At 41.8% G+C, this 21,640-nt stretch overlaps 1 protein-coding gene across 7 annotated transcripts in view; it reads right to left on the bottom strand.

Moving 5' to 3' along the window:
- The window catches only part of PAK3 (p21 (RAC1) activated kinase 3), a 117,980-nt gene that overhangs the window by 75,529 nt on the left and 20,811 nt on the right, over positions 1-21,640 (bottom strand). For 6 of the 7 annotated variants that reach the window (XM_060088104.1, XM_060088102.1, XM_060088103.1 and 3 more), the window contains one exon: positions 16,499-16,700. In XM_060088104.1, coding sequence (XP_059944087.1) covers positions 16,499-16,673 — 175 coding nt within the window. In that variant the 5' untranslated portion in view covers positions 16,674-16,700. Of the gene's footprint in view, positions 1-16,498; positions 16,701-17,258; positions 17,409-21,640 lie in introns of all 7 variants that reach the window. The other variant, XM_060088101.1, reaches the window with a different exon arrangement.

Here is a 21,640-nt window from a genome sequence, read left to right on the forward strand (position 1 = left end):
TGGGAGCTTCTTTGACTCCTACTTTAATTCTACCTTAATCAGTCATCACGTTCTCTTTCCCAAACTCACTTTGGATGCATCTTCCTTTCATCTCCACAAACCATCATCTTAGTCCAAGGCACCGGCATTTTTCACCTGGTCTTACTACCTCCAATTTTGCCCCCTGCAATTCATTATTCTGTGGCCGGAGTAATCTTTTGAAATATATATATCTGCCCGCATTCCTGCCTGTAAGATCCTTCAATGGCTCCCCATTATCCAGAAGTTCAGAGTTCACGCTCCTTAGCACGCTAGCCAAGGGCCTGCTTAATCTGCCCCCAGCGTACCTCTCTACTGTCTATTCTTGCTATGGCCCCCGCTGTTCCATACCCATTTCATGCTCCCTCAACTGCCAAGCTTTTCTCTTACTGCCAAGCTTTTACACATGCTACACGGAGGCCTGGGAAGTCTTACTTCTTAACGCCTCACATCTGCGCCCATTAGTCTTTTTTTTTTTTTTTTTTTCGGTACGTGGGCCTCTCACTGTTGTGGCCTCTCCCGTCGCGGAGCACAGACTTCGGACGTGCAGGCCCAGCGGCCATGGCTCACAGGCTCAGCCGCTCCGTGGCATGTGGGATCCTCCCGGACTGGGGCATGAACCCGTGTCCCCTGCATCGGCAGGCAGACTCTCAACCACTGCGCCACCAGGGAAGCCCCGGTCCTTTTTCTTGAAGACTCACTCTTGTGTTTCCTCTCCTCTGGCAAGTCTTTTCCTGTCTGCCCTCTGCAGACAAAGTTGAATGCCCTTCTCTTCATGCTCCCAGAGAGCTACCCAGTGTGTACTCTGAGTTTGGCCCTTAGTAACACTGAATTGTCATTTCTTCTTTACATACCTATCTCTCTAGCTAAAATCTGAGATATTTGACAGCAGAGAGTGTATCTTATTCATTCTCACATTCCCTAGCACCTGGCTTATGTCTGCACACGTAATCACTATCATCTATGGAATATTCACCATGTGCAAAGTGCTTCTAGGGTTATCTCACTTAATCTCCACCACAATCTTATAAGGCAGGCATTATTATTGTATTATTATTGTTTTACAGATGAGGAAGTAAGACTCTGTGAAGCTAAACCACATATCCAAGATTACACAGCTGGCAGGTGTCAGAGCCAGGATTTGAACCTAGGTCTCAATTGTGTCTACAGAACCTAAGCTCTTAATAGCTACACTATTTATTATTCAGTAGCATTAAAAGAAAACCTCAATAGGTTTGAGCCGTTAGCCTTCAGTAAATGGTTAGTGACTGAATGGAGACTAGCTGAGAACTTTTTTCTTTTTTCTCTTTTAAGGAATACTAAAATGTCTGTGTCTCCCCCAGAAAATTCTGTGAGCAGTGGTTGTTTATATTAAGACTCATCCTAACCTGAATCTTGGGCTCATAAGACGCGGCCTGATCACCTCTGGGTTGATATTTGCAGAGAGCAGAAGAACAAACGAGTACCACTTTCTAAGTGTATCAGCCATATTCTATTGGAACCTAGAACGAAGGCTACAAATTGCTGACTAGACCACAGATTACAAATGGTATTTGGCACTGGGACCCTCTGCCTGCTCATGGTTTTGGCTATAACTCCAGGGGCCAGCTTATCTGTCCAGAATCTCTCATCTTGACATCTTTCCCCATCCCACTACATTTTTCTTTTTTTTTTTTCTTTTTTTTTTTTTTTTTGTGGTACGCGAGCCTCTCACTGTTGTGGCCTCTCCCGTTGCAGAGCACAGGCTCCGGAAGCGCAGGCTCAGTGGCCATGGCTCACGGGCCCAGCTGCCCCGCGGCATGAGGGATCTTCCCGGACTGGGGCACGAACCCATGTCCCCTGCATCGGCAGGCGGACTCTCAACCACTGCGCCACCAGGGAAGACACCCCACTACATTTTAAAGAAAGAGAAGTCATCTGTCACCTCCTATACACCCAGACCCCAATGTTATGCATTTCTCTAGTGACTAGGGCTTACTCCATTAAAATCCCCCTACACCTTTACTTCAACCTCTTCATTAAATGCACTGTTGACTTCTTGCCTTAGGTTCTCAAACTTCACTGTGCATCACTCTCATGTGGGAAACTTCAAAAAAGTAAGAGAGAGAGAGAGAGAGATTTCAGAGCCCTGCCCCCAGAGATTCAGATTTAGTCTGGGGTAGACCTCAGCACTTTTAATTTTTAAACGCCCTCCGGTATTTCCATTAAGCAGCTGGGGTTGAGAAAAATTATTTTAAACCCTACTATCCAACGAAGGTATCACTTCCTCAGATAATCCTGATGGACGCTGATGGTTCTTCCCCATTCCAAGTTTTTAGGTCCGGGGGAATGGAGAAGGGCAGAGTTTCCTCATTTTTATTCCATATTGTTTGTTTGAGATCAGTACTTCTGCACTTTCCTACAAAGCCCCCTCCTGTGAGGTTACTGCCATTTAGTTCTCCTGGCCAAGTCCTCTTATCCACTGAGGACTTTGGCTCCCAGTACTCTTTCCAACACTCAGTGCTGCCATCTCTCTGTGAAACATAATATACAAATGGACACCTCTTTCATACACACCCTCTCCTTTTAACTCCTTGACCTCCCTTAGCTCTAATGAACTTCATCTCCTTTCCACTTCAATCCACTCCCATGGTCAGCATTAAACCAGTGGTTCTCAACCAGAGCTGCTCATCAGAATAACCCGTAGAGTTTCATAAAAATCCCAACACCTTGGGCCCACTCAGAACCTACTATATCAGGATTTCTGAGGATGAGACCTGGGCAAATGACTTTTTAAAGCCCCATAGATGATGTGCAGACAGAATGGAGAACCACAGCCACCCCAGGGCTCTTCATTATCCAGAATGACCCTTTCTCTGAAATATTCTCTGAAATAACCCTGTTATCTCATTCTCTGGGTCCAGTCTCCCATCCTGCTAGCCTTCTCACTCTTTCATGACCTTATTCCTATTTTACTTGTTCTTTGATGTCAACAAAACCTCCAATCCCTGGATCCTTCCATGTTTAGCCAATTTCTCAGCTTCCTCCTTGCCTAGACTCTGTGGTCCATCATTTAAACTGCTCTTAAGCCAGTGCCCTGGAAACTATGCTCCTGTGACCCCCTCTTGCAATTCTCCCACAAAACCTTACCCTGACAGAATCCAACTGTGAAATCTCCATTTCCATACGGAGGCTGGTAAAAGTTGTTGGGGGAAAAAGAATCACACAGCCATGCAGATTGGTGCTTACTATAAAGGTCACGGACAGAATTGGGTCATCAATGGCACTGAGCAGTACCCTTCTTGACCCTGGCCAACTTCCTTTCCCACTGCTCTTAGCGAATATTCTAGAATTTCACAACTTCGCTCAAACTTCTGCTTCATCCTCTCCTCCCTTACTTTCAGCGTAAGAAATTCCTTCTACTTCACTGAGAAAAACGGAGGCCATCAGTTTGGAACTCCTTTGACTTCACTTCCTGTCCCGCTCCTATGAATTTATCTCCATCAGTAACATCTCCCTTCACATCTTACCGGAAACAGTCCTCTCCTTCTACCTGAGGTTTAGGCCCTCACTGGTGCTCTAGATCCCTGTCCCTCTCACTTCTCCAGGGGTCTCACTCCATCAATTACCCCCTATTTATTCTTATATCTTCAATCTCTCCCTCTCTACTAACGCTTTCTATTTGGCTTTAAAAAAACATGCTGAGATTTCTTTAGTCCTTAAAAATTGAAACCTCCTGCCACCACACAGCTTTCTTTAGTTGTTATAGTCTCTCGAACTTTCCTTCTCTAGCTTAAACTTCTTGAAAAGGCAATCTAGATTTCCTTAACCCTCACTCTTCAAACCACGGCAATGAGTCTCTGAGGTCCCAAATTGATCTCCTCCCTGAAGACGGCCATTTTCCAGTCCTTACAACCATTGACCTCTCAGTCAAAACTGACATTGCTGACCATGAACTTCATGAAACTAACTTCTCCCCACCATCTTTCACACAATTCTTTCCTGGAGTCTATTCCTACATTTCTGGGTCTTTTGTAGACAATTTAAATAGTATTCCCCAGGAGCTGTCCTAGGTCCTCATCTCTTCTCATCAACACACCTCTCCCTTTGGTCACCTCATCTACTTGTATGGTTTCAATCACTATCTACTTCCGTGAGTCCCCAGATGGATCCCCAGCCCTGACCTCTCTGCTGTCCCCTGACTGAACACCTCTATTTGGATGCCTCACAGGCCCCTCACTCGAAATATTTTCAAAAGAAAGTGAATTCTCTACTGCCTTTCCCCATGTAAAATAAGGAACTACAATTCCTCTTGTGTTCCCTACCTCACCCTCCTCTAGTTTCTCCTGTCACCATCTGATCAGTTGCCTAGTTCTATTAATTCTTCCTTGTAAATGTTCCCTCTGCGTTGCCCTCTTTTATTCTTACAACACTGGCCCTTAGGCCAGGCCACTGTCATTTCTCACCTACCTGACTCCCACAGCCTGACTTGTCTTCTTTCATCGCCCACCACCCCACCCACATTCATTCTTCTCCTGTGGCTAGAGTGATACTGTGAAACACAAATCTGAATATTATTTCCCTGCTTCAATGTTTCCGTATCGCCTTCAGAATCATATTCAAAGCGATTAGCATGGCACATATAAGCCCTCCAGAACCCGATCCCCAATTCCTTCCACAGCTCTGTCTTCCATGCCTCTTCCACCAGCACTCTATGCACTAGCTATGCTGAACTACCTGTAATTACAGTCATAGAACCTCAACTAATAGTGTGTCATGCCTACTGCCTTCATAATGCTGCTCCTTGTTTCTGGGATGCCACCCAACTCTTATTAGCTGGCTCTATTCCTTCATTAAGACTCACCTCAGTTGAGTAGTCACCTCCTCCAGGAAGCCTTCCCTAACTGCTCCCTTCCCTCAGTCTTCAATAGACACCCCATCTCAGTGCTCACTTCTCTACTGCACTTACCACGCTGATCTCTACTCATTGACTGACTTGTCTGCGTCCCTCACTAGGCCATCAGTTCCTTAAAGGCAGGAACTGGGACTTATTCACCTCTGTACCCCAACATCTATCTAGCATAGTACTTGATTCAATAGATATTTAATGAATAAGCAAATGAACAAATGAATGGATGAATGAATGACCTTCATTATATGAAATGAGACCCAATATATGGAAACAGGTCATGTCTATTTGCCATTATGTGTTCATGGATGAGGAGACATTGATCCAGGTTCCCCAAGAAGGCTGGGGGGTGGGAGCGTATGTTTTAGAGTAGTTGTTATAGTTGCAGTTGGTGGTGATGGCATTGTTGCTGTTTTCCCCGCACTAGGGATGCCTCTGTACTCATTCAGGTACACCTCTTGCCTGGTGCCACTTTGGGGCCAAAAGCATATAATGGCAACACAGTTGTGCAGGGTTCGAGGTACAGCAAAGCAACCAATTCTCCCCTGGATGAAATCCCAGGATGGTGCTATGCTTGCCTTCTGAAAGCATTTTAGAAATCTGTCACCTGAGTCTTCCTTGTTGTAGGAGTTCCACTTGTCATCTTCCCCTAAAATTCCTTGAAGTTTTGTTGGGCCTTCTCATTGGATGTCACGTCCAGAATTATTTTTTAGAACACTTTCTAGCTCCTTCAAAACAGAGCATGCAGGAGAAGAAAAAGAATAACAGGGGACAGACATAGAGAAATGCTTTCCTACATAAATTTAGCCTAAAAGAACAGAACAATAATTATTTTTAAAAAAGCAATGGAAAGCATGCAAAGTTACGGTGTACGGCGTAATAAAAAAAAGTGACATTGAAAGCCATATAAATACAGAAAAACAAAATATTATATAAAACATATTTTAAAAATGCAGAAACAACTTTTCCAAAGGAAAAAGCACTTAGGCTGGCTAGTTCTAAACAGCAAGCATTTCACAGCCCTGGCTCTGAGGAACAACTCTCTCTTGCTACTGCCCCAGCTTCCTTTTCCTCTGAACCAGTCAGGAGGTCTGTTAACCAGTATACATGGATCAGTGTAGTGACAGATTGTAGTGTGTGACTCATTAGGAACTAAAGTAATATTCTAAATTTGTGATCTCATTGGGGAAATAAGCTTAGCAAACAAGAAGCAACAACTGATACTACCAGACCAATGAAAATTCGGTGCTAAATTGGGAAAAATAGAGTATAAATGCTGTAGCATGTCAAAATAAAAGAAGATCAGAAAACTGTGGCGGAGAGTGAGGGCTTACTGGAGAGGAGGTAGGATTTGGGAGATGGGTCTTAAAGAATGGGTAGGCAGGAAAGGTAAGCCATCACAAGCAGGAAAATCGGGAGAGGCAAAGCTTGGACGTTGAAATGTATACAGCACATTGACGAGGAAGCGAGAAGACAGAAGGGTAAATGGTAGGGTGTAGTCTTGAAAATCAGGAAGAAAGATGCAATTAGAGATAGTGATAACGAATATGCTGGGAAAGGCTTTGAGCAGGTGGATGATATGATAGAAAAGGCGTCTTCTGGAAGACAAGCCACATAGCTTTGTGCTGCTAGGGACACGTGGGATGGTAGGGGCAGGCTTCAAAATGGTTGCTGTTTCACACAGACTGAGGAAGAAAATGAATGGTGGGGATGGAATGGGAGGACCTACCTGCCACTGCATCTGTTGCCTCGTAGATCACCTACCGGGCATTTCCTGCATAAACTGTGTGTCTGATTTCTGCACCTAGACTGAAAATTACCTGAGGACAGGGAATCTTATCGTATATGTAGTATTCCCCATCCCACGAGACACAGTGCAGAGCTAGGCACATAAAAAGCAGGCACAAATCCTTTCTGAGTAAAGCATATAAGTGAACTACAAAAGATGCTCCAGGTAAGCCGACATTAACATCCAATTCTGTTCTATCTTTTTTAAACTGAGATAGCTAATAAACTAGATCTGGGCTCAAAGTCCGCATGCAACTCAGATTTAGGCATTGGCTGGTTGCACATGTCTCTATCCTGTGATCTTCCAGAAAGTTCCTTTGAGACAAAGGAGGTCTAAAAAAAATTTTGCTAGGAGGCTCATACTGGAGTTGCTGGAGTTGGAGCTCTCCTAGGAGGGTCGCTTGTCCTACAACCCCTAGCTTGACACTAGAAGCCCTCCCTCCTCTCTCCGCTTTGTGATGCTCCCCCTACCCAGGTGCAATCTGTACTCAGTGTTGTGTTCCTGCGGCCAAACAACTTGCGCCGACATGGTGTCATTTCTGGCAGGGGCAGTGAGGGTGTCAGGGTTAGAGATCCATCATACTAAAATACTTGTTTTTCACTTCAATATTCCTGGGTTTTGCTCTGGGAACACCATGTTGGAAGGATACAGAAGTATTTTTAAAGGGCCATTCATCTCCTATGGGTGACAACCTTTATTTTTCCCAATAGACGACCCTTAGGGACTTGGTCACTCTTTAGCTGGCTGAGAGGTGCATTCAGTGGTTCGATAATTTCTCCAATTCACTAAGAGGCAATGCCTCACAAAGATCGTTTACAAAATGTTACCCTTGTGGTCTTTCAAGAATTAAAATGCCTTAGTGTCTACTTAACTACCAGGAAAGTAAATTAAGTACTGGAGTTGGTGTTTTTTAAGTTAAAAAATGCCATTTTGCTCCATCCTCTGCTTTGTGGGTCACTGAGCACACCGTTCCATAACTGCCTGCCTACCCAGCCCCCAGCCGGGAAAATGTCTGAGGTCTTATAATTCGGGTAAGACTAAGTATCCCGAAACAGTTCTTTCTATGGCAACAGCAGCCCTGCAGGTGGTGTCAAAAAGGCGAGTGCTCATTGTGAGGGCAACAGTTCCAGGGGGACTGACTTCTGCAAAGACAGTTCTAGTTTCTGGCACTTCTGCTCTATAAACAAATATCCTGTTTGAGGACATATTATGAGAGGGGACCCACAGAAATTCCTCACCTCCTGAATTCAGGAAGTGCATATTTTCCCTTACAGAGGGGAGAGATTATCTAGTTTTCCTCTTTTTTTTTTTGGTAGAAAGAATGACATTTTGTGGGCCTTCAAAATTTATTTTTCCCATTGGAAATACTTGAAATTACTATGTGGTAACTACAATGGAAAGTTAGGCATAAAAATAGATTTTATTCTTGGCTCTAAGAATTTAAAGAAATTGATAGTGCAAGGTTGGTAAAAGAGGTTCTACATAACAGATATATTTCTGCTTAAACCTAGGATCTTGGGCAAAATGCATACCGATTATGAGCAGAAAAGGAAACCGATGTTGAGTAAATGAGGAAAAGGGCCCAAATCCTTAAATACTGGATTATGAATGAACCTAAAGAGAGGGATGAGAGGTGACTCTTGTCTTCTATTTTAATATAGTTCTTTATTTTAATTATAACAATATCAGATATTACTTTTGTAATAGAAAAAGATTTTAAAGGCAAAAAAAAAAATAACACAGGAATCAGGGAAAAATATTTTAACTATTTTCTTTTTTTTTTTACAAAGGCTGCTACTTTCTGCTAGCAAGTTAGGCCCTCAGGAGGAGTAACTTATAAAAAGGCATGACTACTGTTGTTAACTGCTGATTGAGAAAATGGGTTAGATTCACCTAAGTTTCACCTGCTTCCATCAAAATTCCATTTCTGCATATTCCATTGGCCAAAACCTATTTTCAAAACAAGTTAGGTGACTCTCATTTTATGGCAAGCGGTATAATAGTCAACCACCACTGGACCAGGAGTTGGGGATCTAAATTCTAGGCCAGACTTGCTTTGTAATTAGTAGTGGGGCAAGTTTGTGGAGGTCAGTTAACCTCTCTAAACTTCTGCCTTCCTCTGCAAAATGGATAAACCTTGCCCCCATCACAGGAGGTTTGAAGAAGGTGATTGATATGAAAGTACATTGAACGCTGTAACATCCCTACAACTACCATCCAAAACACATCATCTCACTAGGACTATACGTTATTAGCAGGGTGACTGTGTTTGCTGGAGAATTAAGTAATCTGTCACTTCTTAAACCCAGCACTTCCATGCTATGAATGATGTCCTTGCAAATATAACTACCAAGAAAGGAGATTAAACTGGGCTATCTTAAACATTCACTGCTCTTATGTCTTTCATTATATTAGCAAACGCCAGAAGTATATAGTTGGGAAGGCCCATGGTGGAAGGTTCCTTCACCTGCCTTCAGGTAGAACCTGCTAAAGTCATGAGACACCCCCCCCCCATAAAGAACCTATAAAATTTCACCCTTGGTAATTCATAATATTTAATCGGCATATCTGGAATTTCTTTATGGCTAGTTCCATTCCCTCTGGTGGAACAGTAAGCCCATTTCCTCCTGTCAGGTCTTCAGTGGCTATGAAAAACAATATATGCTCTCCATAAACCAGCAGCCTTTAATGTATAGATAAAAACACAAAGTGGTACCCAATTCCACAAGAGTAGCTACAAGCCCAATTCAGAGGTTGGGTGTTCCATGAGGATGATAGGGAAAAGGAAATGATGGTCCCATGTGAGCCCTTTTAGTGACTCCCACTCACATACAAGCAGACAGCCATCACCTTCAGTGGTATCATCTTCAAAAACTTTCAGCCAAAGTGATCATTCTGGCAAATTATTATGAACATGACTCTTACCTATCATCTTCCAGGCAACACACACCGGTTCCAACTCTCATTTACACCCAATTCACACATGCAACAATTTCAATGGAAAATGTTGGAAAACAAAAGGCAAACATGAGGCCATGTCCTCAACTGGACACTTCTGATCATGTGGATAATGATATAGGGCAAAAATAAGTTTGAAAGGGGTGGAGGAAGGCCTCATTTGTTTTGAGGAAAGCAACTTCATATCCCTTAGCTGGTGTCAAATTCACTCTCTTTGCAACCCTTCCTCTTCATGTTTGATACATCTCTTTTCTGTCTTCCTCTCTTCTCATCCACTTCCTGTACCTTCTCCATCTCCTAATCTCCCTCTCATACACTACTTCCCCTCTCAATTTATTTCTCCCTGTTGCTTCTCTCCTTTCATCTATTTATCTCCCAATCCCACATTCCGTACTTCTCTTGAATTTGTCTGCTGGTTCTACTGGGCCACCATATTTGTGCCCAGTTTCCCTGTTAACGGGCCTTGAAGTAGAAGCACAGGTCCTAGTAGATAGAGTGCATCCTTACCCCACCTTCTTCCCATTTCAAACACAGAGGACTTCTAGGAGTAAAGGAGTAGTGCAGGAGGCTCTTCTCCGGGGCAGAGCACTGACCATGGAGGACAAGCAAGATGCCATGCCCTTTCGTTCCCTAAAGGGCAAGGCAGTGACCTCCAAAGAGCACTCTTTGCTGAGCTGTATGGTCTACATTTGAAGAACCAAGAGGAAGGTAAACACCATTCAGGATGTAGTGGTCTCTGACATCTGACTTTCTGCTAACAGAACCCTCAATTAATTGAGACTCCCACTCATAGTTAGTGCAAGGAAAATAACCTTGAGCTACTGAAAGATCCCAAAGGGTCTTCAGCATCACCGAAGAAAGACTGCATACTGTTCAGTCTAGTTATCACACTAAGTATTTTTTATTGTGCATTAATTAGATGAAAGTTAATAACGTGTATTGACCAAAACATTTGAGTAACAAGACCATAAAGGATAACTGAGTCTTCTTTAATATAATTGTTGCACAGTAATGTTTCCTGCTGTGTAGTGTATATAGAAGATAACATACTCTAGGCATTATCACAATAATGTGTATGCAATACAATAACAAAACTATACGGCACTTTAAGAACTTTTTCTTCAGTAAAATTTAAAAAAGAACTTTTTCACATATATGAACACACTCAATTTAGAACCTCAACCTTCTAAAGTAAGCAATATGTAAGCCAATAAAGTACACATACCAAATGAGAATCTAACCCATCAAACACCCAAATCAAATGTTAGCACATCTCTCTTGTCAAGAATATTTTCTTGCCATCATTTCTTTCCAAAAAGACATGAAAAAACGTTTTCTTTCTTTCTGAGTGGCAATAAAAAGTCCCCTCTTCTGAAATTCAGAGATGTTTCAAAGTGCACTGCCATCTTCTTAAGGAAAAATGAAAGCCACTGCTGGCTTTTGGATGCTAGGAACATAGTTTACCACCTATCCCTTTGTCTTGTTGCAAGGCAGTGTGATAGAGTAGCACAAGCATAGGTATTGGAATCAGAGACACCTGGGAGATTTCTGGTGTCTATCATTTGCTATGTGACCCTATAGGCTGTCTACTTAAACGCTTTGAGCTTAAATGGCCTCATCTGTAAAAAGAGGTTAATACAGAGTAGTTGTAAGGATGTAAAGACTCAACACACATAAAGTGCCCGTCACACAGCTTGGCACGTAGGAACTAATCAGTAAATGACAGATCACTTCCTATTTGTCTTGATTTGATTTATCCAACTATCCCCTTGTATGCCTCCAGGAAGGGGGGCCTTCACTTCCATTTGCAGGCTCACCAGCTCCCAAATCTCTCGATTTCCCACAAACAAAATGCACATGAACTGTGCTCACTAAAGACACAGCCCTTCATACAGCATTGCATGCCCCCTGAAGCACACCTAATGCTCTAGTACAGCACAAGACACAAGACGCATAAGCACGCTTCAGAAGACACAGACGTCACATAGGACACGTCACCTCCAAAGGCAGCCTCACCTGCTTCTTTCCCACATGTTCTTCCAAGCTTCCAGTCCTTAACATTATTTTTAGAGGTACTACGCCATTTTCAGAGTCCTGGCTGATTCATTTGCCTCATTGCCTTTGCCTTATTGTTTTATTTATTCATGTATTTTTTCATGTATTTATTTACCCATCCATGTATTTATTCCCCACCTTGTTCCAAAATAGATATAAGACGCCTTCAAGAATACACAAAATACAGTATGATAGCAGCAGAAATCCAAAGTCGATATAGTGAAAGGAAAAAAAAAAAATAGAACAAAGATAGGCACATAAAACGGAGCCTGGAAGAAAGCTATACAAAGTGCATACATACCATAGAGGCCCATTACAAGCGCTAGGCAGGGGCCATACATCTGGCTCCACGCTTTCTAGTAGCCAACAAAAGAGAAACCTGATCAGTCTCACACTTCACAGGGTCCATAAAGGAACATCAAACCACTTGTTCAGGATGTCCTTTTCCTGGTCTAAATTCTGAGAACTTTTGTAAGGTGAAGCATCATAATTTCGTGGCAAACTGTCCCTCTTACTTTGCTCTAACACCAAGATTCAGCCTCTGGAAAGGCCTCCAACAAAGACAGGTCCTCAATCTGGAAATTAGTTTTACTACTTGTTTTTCTTCTACCTGTCTCTTGAAGTTCCATTTGGTCAATGAAATGTAGCTATTTAAGAGACCCCTTAAAACAAACAAAAACCTCTGCTGTCACCAAAGCAAGCATTTTCATTTAACTAAGGAAATAGACAATGTGACATTATTTAGGACAAAAATTTGGATAGGATCCCAAATAATGAACAAAATAAATGGTTAAGTAAACCATGATGCTACTATACGATGAAATGTTATATACCATCAAAAATTATATTTATGAAAGCTTTTTTAAAATATAGGGAAGTGTTCATGATAAAAGGTTGAGTGAAAAAGCAGGATATAAAACTGTATACGTTATGATTTTAACTATATAAAAAAGTATATGTATATATAGCCATTTTAAAAAGTCTGGAAAATCAAGCCACTAAAATATTAACATTGTTTCTGAGATTTGTGAATATGGGTGATTTCTACTGTTTCTATATTCTTGTCTTTATTTTCCAAGTTTTTATCATTGATGAACAATTTCTCTATGATGAGAAGAAGAACTGGGTGGAAAAACACAAACCCAGTTAGTTATCTTTGGCTTGTGAAATTATGGGTAATTTTAACTTTCTTTTTAAAATTTCCTGTAACTGACATATAAATTCTAGTTAGGGACAAAGTTACTTAAAATAGAAAAATGAATTCTAAAACCTAGTTTTTTAGTTGTTTGTTTGTAAGTTCCAGAATGATACAGATGTAATAACACCTCACAATTATTTAGCACTTTAAAAATTTCACTTTTAATAGCACTCTGACATTTAGAATTACATTTGATTATCAAAAATATTTTGCTAGGGAGGCCAGGTCTTATTATTTTCATTTAACAGGTGATGAAACTGAGGATCCAAAAAACTAAGTGATTAGCACAAAGTCACAATAATCAGTGGCAGAGCTGGACTTGAAAGCAGGTCTCCAGAACCCAAGTCCAGTGCTCTTTCCATTCATTCAAGACTGACTGGTATAATCCAAGTAATCACCAAGAGGTAGAAACACAGAAATAGTAACCCCTCCTTACCTATGAAGATCAAGTTCCTGAATGACCCCCCCACCTAGGTAGGAGAGTTCAGCTGAGGAAATTATAATTTTAGAAGGTGAAATAAAGGGCAGGGGAACTGAGGTCACGTAAACTTTTGAACGCCCTCATAAATTCTTTTTGCACAGTAAAACAATAACAGTACATTACATAAAAAGAATAATGAGAGTTTACATAGCTTAAATTAGTAAAAGTGATAGGCTCTGTATAGTTTCCGTTTAGATCTTGAGACGGTTTCCAGAGGTGATGAGGACGTACCACTCATTATGGCAGTGGAAAATGGGGGTGACAGTGAAGCAATGAACAGAGGTGGACTGTTAGTCCAAATCATGGATCTTCATGCTCTCAGAGTCTTCATCAAAGTCCAGTCCTGAGATTATAACAACTTGTTTGGGGTTTTAGCCCTACCAAGCAAGTGAAGTTAAGTGACATGACTTAATGACTTTGGCTCTTCTGAAGATGCTGTCTTCTCAAGTCTCTTCTGAAGACAGCTTAGCCCTTCTGTATAGAGAGCTCAAATTAAACCATTTAAGTTTGTTTTGAAGGCAGCTTATCCGCTGTCTGACACAGATACTTAAATGGCATGACTCAATGATTTAGGCTCCTCTGAGGTTGCTTCCTTCCGAACATGGTGTTGTAGAAAGACTCCACCTCTTTATAGAGTTCAATTAAATCATTCAAGCTTTGTACAAAGGCAGTTTATCAGCTGTCCAGCAATGGTATTAAATGGCACCATCTGATGATTTAAGTTCTGCCGAAGATGGTTTCTATCCAATGTGATTTCTTTTGGAAGGCGTGATAGCACCTCTTTACTGAATTCTGCCAAATCACTCAAGCTTTGAACACGTAAGATTTGACAGGTAAAGGTACCCATTTTTTCATTACTTTCTTGGGGAGGATTTAATCTTGTTCTTAACATTTTTCTCCTGTTGCTTATAATTGTATTTGTCTGCAGTGCCATAGCTTCCTAATTATCTTTATCATAACTTATGATAATCACCTTTGCAGCCCCAGGAGCTTCCTGAGTCATCCTCCAGCCCAGCACATCACGTGAATCAGCATCAACCAGTTCAGATTCAACTTCAGCCAATGACTGTTCCTGTGCCAAATGTTCACCCTCACCTACAGGTTCTGTTTCATCCAAAGACTTTTTGTCTTCAGGAGGAATCACTGAAAGATATTTCACCATCTCTAGCCAAATCTTCTCCCAGATCACATTAATGACAGGCTCTGTTAAACTATCTAATGCCTATTTTATGAAGAATACAGCATTGGTGATGGTGTAGGAATCCCATGCACTAGGATCTTCAGACAGAGGAATCTTTGTGAGATTCTGAATAACAAAGTTATACATTAGTTTGGCCTAAGTCTTCCTGAATGGCTGGATCAAACACCGATCTAAGGGCTCCAGGACCTGAAACAAGCAACTGGTTCTAAAGACAACCTTAACATCAGGATGCACATTGGCAAATGCATCTGCGGCACCAAAAGGACAGTGAAGAATCAGTAGGGCTTTGAATTCAAGACTTTTTTCTTGTAAGTAGTCTTGAGCTTCCACAAGAAAGCACTGTTCAAACAATTCCTAAGGAGAGAGGGAGTCATCCAGGCTTTTCTCTTTGCATGCCAGTATACTGGCAACTTAGCTCGGATTTTCCTCTGAGAAGACATGGGCCTAGTTTTCTGTAGAGTGGTAATGGTTTCACTATGAGGTCACCTGAAGTATTAGCACAAAACAGAAACATCAGCCTCTCTGTTTTGGCTGACCTCATGTCAGCATCAGTTGGCTCGTGTTCTTCAAAAGGGCAAATGGGATTGTTCAAGGGCTTCCAAAGCATGGCGGTCTCGACAGCACCAAAGACTCGTGCAGGCACATAATTCCCCTCTTCAGTCGCTTTCTACAGTTGTGGCAGATACAACACAGGAGCTGCAGGATCAGGTGACTTGGTCTCCGGGTCATGGTGCACCATACATTTGTCAAACCATCCCTTGCTCCTGGCAATACTTTTTCTCGGAACCCACTTCGGTGTCTGAAAACATGTCTTTGAAAATTCTTCTTGCATGATGGCAGGTCCCTTGCATGGAAAGTGTTTTCTTATTTCTTTGCTTGTCTTCGATCCAGGGTTTAACATCATTTCCGTCTTTTCCATCCTTGGGTCACGAGGGATAAAGCAACTCTTAAGTGACACAGGTCTACAAGAGGTGATACTGGCCCTAATAAGAGTTTCACCTTTCCTTACGGTACGAATTCTTTAATACCATATAAACGACCTACAAAGCTATCTGTTTTACCTTTGAGAAGATCAAGAGTGTCCCTTTTCTCTTCAAGAGACACCACCCCTCTTACCCTTTAGCAACTTTCTCTGGTGCCGGAGTCCTTGTACTTGGCTTTACTCTCTTCCGCCGCAATAGTCACGTTTATAGAAGCCATGTTTAAGCTTTATGCTAATCAATGCAACCTGACAATTACTTACTAGAGATTTTATATCTCCCAATGTTACAAAGTGTCAGCGTATGACATTTAAGGACCAAATGGTATTATGAACAACACAAGGATAAATGATAGTATATTGTTGGGATACTCGGTGCAAAAAGGGCTGATTGTGTAGGGGATGACTGGCAGAAGAATGGGAGAGGAAACAAATGGCTCAGAAGTTTCTTCCCACCTTGTGATATAGTCAGAGAGACAATAATGGGGCACTTGGACTGACTTCCGTATACTCAATTCGAAATTTTCATGGTTGTCAAAAAGGTATACAGAAGTAAATCCACGTATACTCAAATTCCCGATAAGGGCAACTTGCAGTTAGGAAGGGATTACTATAAATTCTCCTTTAAGTTATCAGAAAGAAAGTCACTATTCATATATTTAAGACAGTACTGTTGCTATGATTTCCCTGGGCTTACCACTATGAATTCAAGGCTATGGGAAAGGCAAACACAGCATCAGTGTATTTTCTGTAAACCCACAGTAAGTCAATCAAACATTATCCTCTGACAAAATACAACCTCTGAAGGTGTAGCTGTAAAGGTCAGGCAGGCCCTGAACAGCCCACGCTCAAGACATGACTACTCGAGAAAGAAAGTGACAATGAAAGAATAAACTAGCCCCTTTTCAATGCCCGGTCACTGATACTTTACTTTTATCCCCTCCTCCTGGGAAGATAGAGCGAAGCCTGGCTTTCTTATTCTTCTCTTCAGGGGCCATGGGAAGTGGTTTGGAGCTGTGGTTGAGCGCCGAAGAATCCCGGTTGTTACTATTCATCCTCAGTGGGGGAGCTGGGGGTTTCTCTTCATTATCCAGACCGTCAGACATTTTCAGTTACAACTGATGGCACAGCTCCTAAAGAAGAGAAGGAGAACACAGGAGTTAAAGGAGGTTTAAAAGACAACCTGGTAAATACGGGGAGTCTAACATCTTAGAAACAAAAGCATTTGTCTCATGTCATCTCGGGTTTGGCACTGACCATTTTGAAGGGTTTCTTTTCTAGAGGGAAGGGAGCTGCCTGCCTAAAGCCCAACGATGCAATTTCCCAAAGAGGAAAGCGAAGGCAATAATGAATGGCTTTTCAATATGCAGACACAAACACCTAAGGTCCCTTCCTTTTCCCCCAGTGACACTCTATTTTCTGCTGTCCACTCAGTCTTTTAATGAACAATTTCCAATCTTTCTTCTTTAAAAAATTCTATCCTCATGATCATCGTGGTCAGGTAGCACAACTTCCTTGGAGTCTGGATTGACGTAGGCCTGGCTGTTGATACTTAATGGCCCACAACAGTCATCTGTTAGTTGCTTTGACATTGGGATGCCTTTGGCGTCTGATTCTTACCTGTGTGCACCTGATTAACAAAACACACCCTACTGTTTTATGAGAAAGAACTGAGAAACAATCTAGTAAACCTGGTAGTTTCAGCAGAGTTGGGGTGGACTGCTAGGGGAAGAAATGCCCCATCTTCAAGGAGCAGGTAGAAGATAAAGCAGAGGAGTTCCAAGGAGAGGACTGCTTCGTGAGGAGACACCATAACCTTCCTCCTTGTCATATTTTATGTCCTGGAACAGGGAACAAGGGAGTTGACAGGGGTAACAGGGTGGTAAGAACCAGTCTCGTTTTAACAACTTATCTGCTCTTAATTTCATTCTTCTTTAGTATCTTGTGCTGAGGGTTCAATACATTCAGGTTTCATCCCACTGGAGGGTAAAGTGAACTAGAAAAGCACAGACTCCACAGGGAAATGTTTCTGCTTCCAGCTGTCTTCCCATTCTCATTCAAGTCCTTGCATTAGGGCCCTGACACTTCCCATGCATGTCAGGCATGAAGAGTACCTTCCAGGGGAGACAGGGCAGGGGAGGGAGGGATGGAGTGGGAGTTGTTGGGGATTAGCAGATGCCAACCATTATACATGGAGTGGATAAACAACAAGGTCCTACTGTAGAGCACAGGGAACTATATTCAATATCCTGGGATAACCCATCACGGAAAAGAGTATGAAAGAGAATGTATATATATGTATCACTGAATCACTCTGCTGTAAGCAGAGATGAACACATTGTGTAAATCAACTATACTTCAATATAAAAAAAAAGAGTACCTTGCAAGTGAATCTCCAGTTCGAATACAAGGAAAATCAAATCCCACTGCAACAAAATCTCTGAGATTTCATCAAGTATTAACCAGCACTAATTTAGGAGTGTATGAGCTCCCCATACACAACTTGGCATATCACTTTATCCCAATAACATTTACTATTAACCAACCTAAGTACAACAACAACAAAAACAGGGGTCTCCTCATTACCTGCTACAATGAGAAATAATCTACCATAGCTCTTTTCAGCCCTTCAGTGGTTACAATGTGTTTATTACTTTCAGTAATGAATTCTAAGTTACATTATGTTATGTGGAAATTTTTACTGTTTTAAATTTTCTCAAATATATAGAGCCTGTATGTATTCAAAAATAGCTGAGTATCAATTAATAGTTTCTCCATCTGCACAGGTGACTGCCAACTAACAATGATTGGTTTGACCTTGGTTTGGACAAGAGATCTCTCTTTTCCTTTGCCTAAGTGTCACGCCTTGCATTATCCTAATGAATTAAGACCAAATCTGTATTTTTTTTCAGGAATCATGACAGTGAAAATATCAGTAGTAAATGTTTTGTCACCACCAGCTTGATTAAGTCTCATATTTTCCTATACGGGTGAAACTAGAGCACAAGGTAAAATGAAAACCTAACTGTGGTGTCAAGGATCAATTATATTCATAGATACTGCTGGTAAATATATGAAATCAGTGCTAATGGGTCTACATTCCCTTTCACATCTTGATTTTGGTCCTTCTAAATTCATTCTTTCTCCAGAAGAAAAGTGAGTTTAAGACTGACTTCACCAGTGGTATCCTGTATCAGATGGGTTCATGGTTTTAATTTAGTCACTAAAAAGAATTTGCCACCAGAATAAAAGCACTGTTTTTTTCTCTGTGTGTGCTTTGTCTGTTTTACTTTTCTGGCTTCAAAAATAATGCCGAATATGTGGTGATTATTAACTAAAGCTCAATATACAGAATCTAAGTTGGTAAAAATAATGAGGTTTGAAGGTTATTGCAAAAGAACTGAGGATTCTAGGTAATACCTAGAAAATAGTGAAAACTGTGTCTCACAGGGAGAGAAAGCCACCGCATTCTGGATGATACCTATTTTCTGAGGACATGTTAGTTAAGTTGAGATGACAGAAGTCAGAGAAACATACATACCCTCTTTAACATGATATACAAAGTTGACCTTACACAATAAGGCAAGTAGGAGTCTGAGCCAGTCAGGGTTCTAGTGCACCTACGTAATCCAAAACACTAGGCTCCATTGTTCTGGATAATTAGGTGTGGGTAACAATGGCCTTTTTTGTTCCTAAATATTCTCTCTGGGTAGAGACTCAAAAGGTAGATGCCCTGTTTCTTTTCAGGTCGGGAAAAAAGGGCTACTTGGGATATAAAATTCACACTATACTCTCCTATAGTAGACTAGAAATCCCTGCCCAAAATTTGAATACCACACATTTGCTGTGGTCCCTATCACAGGCATTCTGCAAGGGACCCAGCTTAGATGGCACACCTTTCAACTGCCCAGCAAACTGGAATTGGTTTAATTCCATTCAACTTACCAGGGGTTGTAAGAGGGGCTGGAATAAACCTCTTTTACAGAGATGTTACTGAAATTGAAGAATCTTTATCTACTTCCACAATAGGAACATGAAGCAAATAATCACTCTGTTTACCTAGACATTTCAGATTAGGTTTTGCTCAAATTATCCTGATATTACGTCAGTTCTTCATGACTCTTTACAAGGCACAACTTCATCTTCTTCTCACAATTCCAGATAATTCTGAGTTGGTGACAAAGGAATAGGGCTGGAGACTCTTGTTATCTCTAACTCACCTTCAAAGCAAGTGCTTCAAAGCACACTTTTAGGTGACCCATGGAGAAAGGGTAGGGCCCTGTAAGGAAGCCTTGCTGTTAATGTGTTTGCTTCCCAAGTGGGAGGTGTCTCCGACTATTCCACAAACGTAGGAAAAAAAGGGGGATTCTATTCTGTTATGTTTGTAAACAATGCCGATTTACTAAGCCACGTCCCTCCCCTGAGACAGCTTTCTACAAAGGATACTATTAATGGACTGCTGGTTCAATCTGCCTATGAGGTCATTATTTCCAAGATCTTGAAAGAGACTATTTTGTTTGGGGCGGCTGTAGGCTCTATTTCAAGAATTGTACAAAAGTGCCATTATTCTCCAGGAACCCAATCGAAAAACTGTTGATCTTTAAAGTTTAACTGTTGTTGTTCGCTTCTGCAACACAGCAGAAACTTGCAAGTGCAGGTCACGCTGGATCCAGCCACAGGCCATTTCATTTCACTTTTAGAATGTGGCTCTTAGCATTGTGGAGGAATCTGAATGGACAACCAGCAACAGTTTGTTCACAAATTGCTTTCAGACTTGGCTACTAGGTTTTTCAGAGAGAATTCAAATGGCTTTTGTGGACAGTGTATTTTTTGTCCAGCCCTTGGGACTGAATGTGGCTTACCGATGCTCTGTAATTACAGTTGAAATTCATCAGCAGTAAGAAATGAGCCTCTTGTCTCATGATAACCAAGAAGCCAGAACATCCCTCTTTCAGAGTACTAAGAAAGATTAATCCTCTATTTCCTTCCCTCCTTATCTCCCTTTTCTCTCGCTCTCTTCTCTACTCCCCACTCCCACCCGCCAAGTGCAAGGGCAGGCATGCACACACAGGTGCATACACACACACACACACACACCCTTCACTGAGTTGCCTTTTGACACAGAGATTTGCTGCAAAGTACTTCAGAGGAAAACTTTTATCAAGATGCATGGCAACTTTAGATGAAATGATTAGGGATTATAAATAATTGTCATTATTCTCTCATTCTTCCAAAATGCATTCTCTTAATGTGGTGGCAAACTAAACCCTCAGAGAATATTCAGTAGGTTACAAGACAGGGGCTTCCCTGGTGGCGCAGTGGTTGGGAGTCTGCCTGCCGATGCAGGGGACACGGGTTCGTGCCCCGGTCTGGGAGGATCCCACATGCCGTGGAGCAGCTGGGCCCATGGGCCATGGCCGCTGAGCCTGCGCGTCCGGAGCCTGTGCTCCGCAACGGGAGAGGCCGCAATGGTGAGAGGCCCACGTACCACAAACAAACAAACAAACAAACAAAAGAAAGCCACCAGCCTGCATGTTCTAGGAGTCAAGGGGAAAGACAGGTGCTCAAGTATACTCTAGCTAATGTGGCCAAAATTCATACCATGGCATATGTGTTGAATTGGATACAATCAAAAATGCCAATTGTGCCCATTTGCCACAGATGCTCCAGCCAGGTGTGTGATGGGTGAGACTCCAGAAATACTGGCCCTACAACTTGCAAAGATCATCTATTAAGCCATTAGCAACTGCACTAAATATTTTCATCCAATCTGGTGCCATCAGAGACAACCCATATGTCTGTATTATTCTGTCTGCTTTCAAAAATCTAAATAGCTGTTTATTTGCATATTTTCCCAATGAGAGACAAACTAATAATGGCCTCCTTTCAAAAACAAAAGCCCAGGCCGGCAGATGCACAGCCATGACCTAATAAACCCAGAGGTAAAGCTCCCAAACCACCAACCACACAAGGCCATTACTATAAATTGGTGAGCACATCAGTATTGCTTATATCCTTGTCATATCAAACTAGAGGATCTAACACAGGAATGAGATGTAGCCCAGGGGAAATT

This window comes from Mesoplodon densirostris, chromosome X (assembly GCF_025265405.1).
Source record: "Mesoplodon densirostris isolate mMesDen1 chromosome X, mMesDen1 primary haplotype, whole genome shotgun sequence".
NCBI classification, from domain to species: Eukaryota; Metazoa; Chordata; class Mammalia; order Artiodactyla; family Ziphiidae; genus Mesoplodon; species Mesoplodon densirostris.